This window comes from Anarrhichthys ocellatus, unplaced genomic scaffold (assembly GCF_004355925.1).
Source record: "Anarrhichthys ocellatus isolate YVR2014 unplaced genomic scaffold, GSC_Weel_1.0 scaffold1136, whole genome shotgun sequence".
Taxonomy (NCBI): Eukaryota; Metazoa; Chordata; class Actinopteri; order Perciformes; family Anarhichadidae; genus Anarrhichthys; species Anarrhichthys ocellatus.
In genome coordinates this window covers 1-2,930 of record NW_022281110.1, presented here as the reverse complement: position 1 = coordinate 2,930, position 2,930 = coordinate 1, and the positions used below count along the sequence as shown (strand labels likewise).

Here is a 2,930-nt window from a genome sequence, read left to right as displayed (position 1 = left end):
GGGTGGGAGGGAGGAGGGTACCCTGGGTCGCGACGCGGGGCGGTTGCGAGGGTGTTCCAATATGGCCTCCACACAGTGACTGGACTGTGTGGCAGTCTGGGGGGAGACGACAGCACCACAAAGACCTGTCTGTCTTCCTCTACACCCAGAGTCTGAGTGTCATCGTGGGAGACACTGAGAGAAAGAAAGGGATGGATGGTGAGGGGTGAGAGATGGAGGGGAAGATTGGAGGGGGATGTTGTCGTCAGTCCCGTTTCATTTGACTGGGACGGGACGGTCGGGCGTAGTTCAGCAGGCAGGAAGGACTCGGGTCATCGGGGGATGCTGACAGAGATGCTTCAGGGAGTTGGAGGACAGTCACACAGATCAGTGCCAGAGTTGGCTCAGCAGAGAATTAGACCCAAGAGTCGAGTTACATGATTTACTCGAGGACCATGGGCAACGTTCACTGGCATGTTCGGATATTTCCTTTTAGAGACGGTTAATAACAATCGATTGGACAGACGATGGATTCTACAGTGATGGTGCGTTCTGTCATCTGTGCTTTATGTATTTTTTGTTCTTTGTTATTGACGTTTATGATTCACTTCCATATAACTAACATATACATATCTTCTGTTGCGTTCTCAGACATGATTGTGCCGGTGTGTATGATCTCTTCACCTCTTTATGTGATAAAGTAATTGGTCCCAACATCATATTGGAAATGAGCGAAAACAACAAATCTTTTATCTTTTACCTTATATTTAAGTTCATCCATTTCATGTCAAGACAACTTTAAATTTCTTTCGCAAATGAAATGTTGCACAAACAATGTGTCATATGTCTTTTTAGTTCACTTGTCAATTCTTGGATATTTAACTGATTAGTAGCTGAAACCTTTCAAATTGGGTTGGTCGCTCTGAGAAGCTGCACTGTGCTGCTGTGAGCTACAGAGACATTTTAAACGAGGTTATTCTATAAGCATGCACTATTATAAAAACAGGATGAAGGATCATTTAAACACTGAATGGAAATGATTTGATTCATGTAATGTGCTGGTTTGTTTTAGGTCTCCTTTATGTGAATTTTCTTCATGTTTTTATGCTCTTTTAACTTTTAACTTATTTATTTTTTAAGTACGTTATCTTTGTTTTTATGTGGTAAAACTTTTCGGCAACGACCCCCTTTGTGAAAGAGATTCAGTATCTCAATGGGATTATCCTGGCTAAATAAAGGTTTCATGAATTAATAAATGAATAGATGTAATGGTTGCATCGTCTTACATGAAAACATTGCTGCCTGTTCTAAGCAGCCATGTTGTTTCAATCCATTTACTAATGGTATGAAAATCAATAAGCATTGCTAATAACTTGAGCTTCCTTGAGTGCGATCCATCAGAATGAACATCAATCCTGCATCATCTGTCCGTTTCATATTATTGTTGTGTGATAATGCAACTTAAATGTGGAATTATTTGAAAAGACTGCATGGCATTGGATTGTTACGATAATGTAACTTTGATAAAAACAGAATGAATGCAGACTTGATGGTCGTTGTGCACGTTTTAAAGGGTCTGCCAATAGATTTTTACATCATATGGAAAGTAATGGGAGCCAATGGGACAAACACATGAATTATCTCTGAAACACATTAGCCTGGTATGTGAACTAGTTAGCTGTAATGTGATTCGTAGTAAACAGCTTAGCGAAGATCACAACGACATGATTATAACTGTATCATCCTTTTCCTCTCTCCTTCTCCTCCAGTCCAACTCCTGAAGTCCACGGATCTCGGCCGCCACAGTCTGCTCTACCTGAAAGAGATCGGGAATGGCTGGTTCGGGAAGGTAAGCCCACTTCTGACGCCTTCATATCTTCATAACCTCCCGCCGGTGGTTTTGACAGACGCTCCTGCTGTCCCTGCTGTCCCTGCTGTCCCTGCTGTCCCTGCTGTCCCTGCAGCTCCCTGCAGCTCCCTGCAGCTCCCTGCCAGGTAGATGAAACGCAGCCCCAGTGAGCCTCACATCACGGCTGTTAGACTTTGCTGTGATCCCAGACGTGTGTTTAGGATGAAGTCAGTCAAAAAAAAATGTCCGACACGCTGAGTTAACCTGTAACGTCTCAGTGTGTATTGCCAACCTGATCCCCGGGCCTTTGATGTCGGCCTGTCCGAGAAGTGCAAGACTTAAAGGACGAATTTAAGCTGGTAAAAGTGATGACACTGCAGGCTGATCATTGTGTTCATCTCGTGTTTTTACAACCAGATAACATGTTGTTGTCGTTCTCTCTTGTTCTCTCCCTTCTCTCTGTTTCTCCTCCTCTTCCAACTCAAACTGTTCACTCATGACTATACATGCGTCCTCTCCATCCTTGTGTACCTTCACTGGGTATGTCCATCTGTACGTGTGTTTGTCTGCATTTTTCTGTCTCTGCACCATCTTTTGGATTCTCTCCCCTAAAACTCCTGCATGACTGCTTGACGTCTCTTCTGTTTGTCTTTGTGTAACGGTCACTTCCACTCCATGCTCCAATGGGTTTGTCTGTGTGTAAAATGTCTGTTTGTCTGTCCATCTGTCTTCCCCGTGCGTATATATGTCTCTTTCTGAACTGTTTCAGGTTCTGCTGGGGGAGGTGAACGCAGGCCTGAACACCACCCAGGTGGTGGTGAAGGAACTCAAAGCCAGCGGCAGCGTTCAGGACCAGATGCACTTCCTGGAGGAAGCGCAGCCTTTCCGGTATTTATTTACTCCTCTCACCTGTCACCCGTCTTTCTGGTTGGATTCCTGTCTGTCTCTGTGTGTCAGTGATGGTAAAGTAACTCATACATACGTTCACTGTCAATTCTGAGGCGGTGGAACTGTGCTAGAGTATTGTCATTTTTCACTTTTTAACTTTCCCTCTGCTACATGTCAGAGGGGATTTTATATATATATATATATATATATATAT

The 2,930-nt window shown here is 43.7% G+C and overlaps 1 protein-coding gene across 7 annotated transcripts in view; it reads left to right on the top strand.

The window, feature by feature from the left end:
• Positions 1-2,901, top strand: part of LOC116377339 (serine/threonine-protein kinase LMTK1-like) — a 12,871-nt gene extending 9,970 nt beyond the window's left edge. For 3 of the 7 annotated variants that reach the window (XM_031838952.1, XM_031838953.1, XM_031838951.1), the window contains 2 exons: positions 1,749-1,828; positions 2,598-2,901. In XM_031838952.1, the coding sequence (XP_031694812.1) occupies positions 1,749-1,828; positions 2,598-2,828 (311 nt within the window). In that variant the 3' untranslated portion in view covers positions 2,829-2,901. Of the gene's footprint in view, positions 1-1,748 lie in introns of all 7 variants that reach the window. The other 4 variants (XR_004212203.1, XM_031838950.1, XM_031838954.1 and 1 more) reach the window with 4 other exon arrangements.
• Positions 2,902-2,930: the final 29 nt, after the last annotated feature.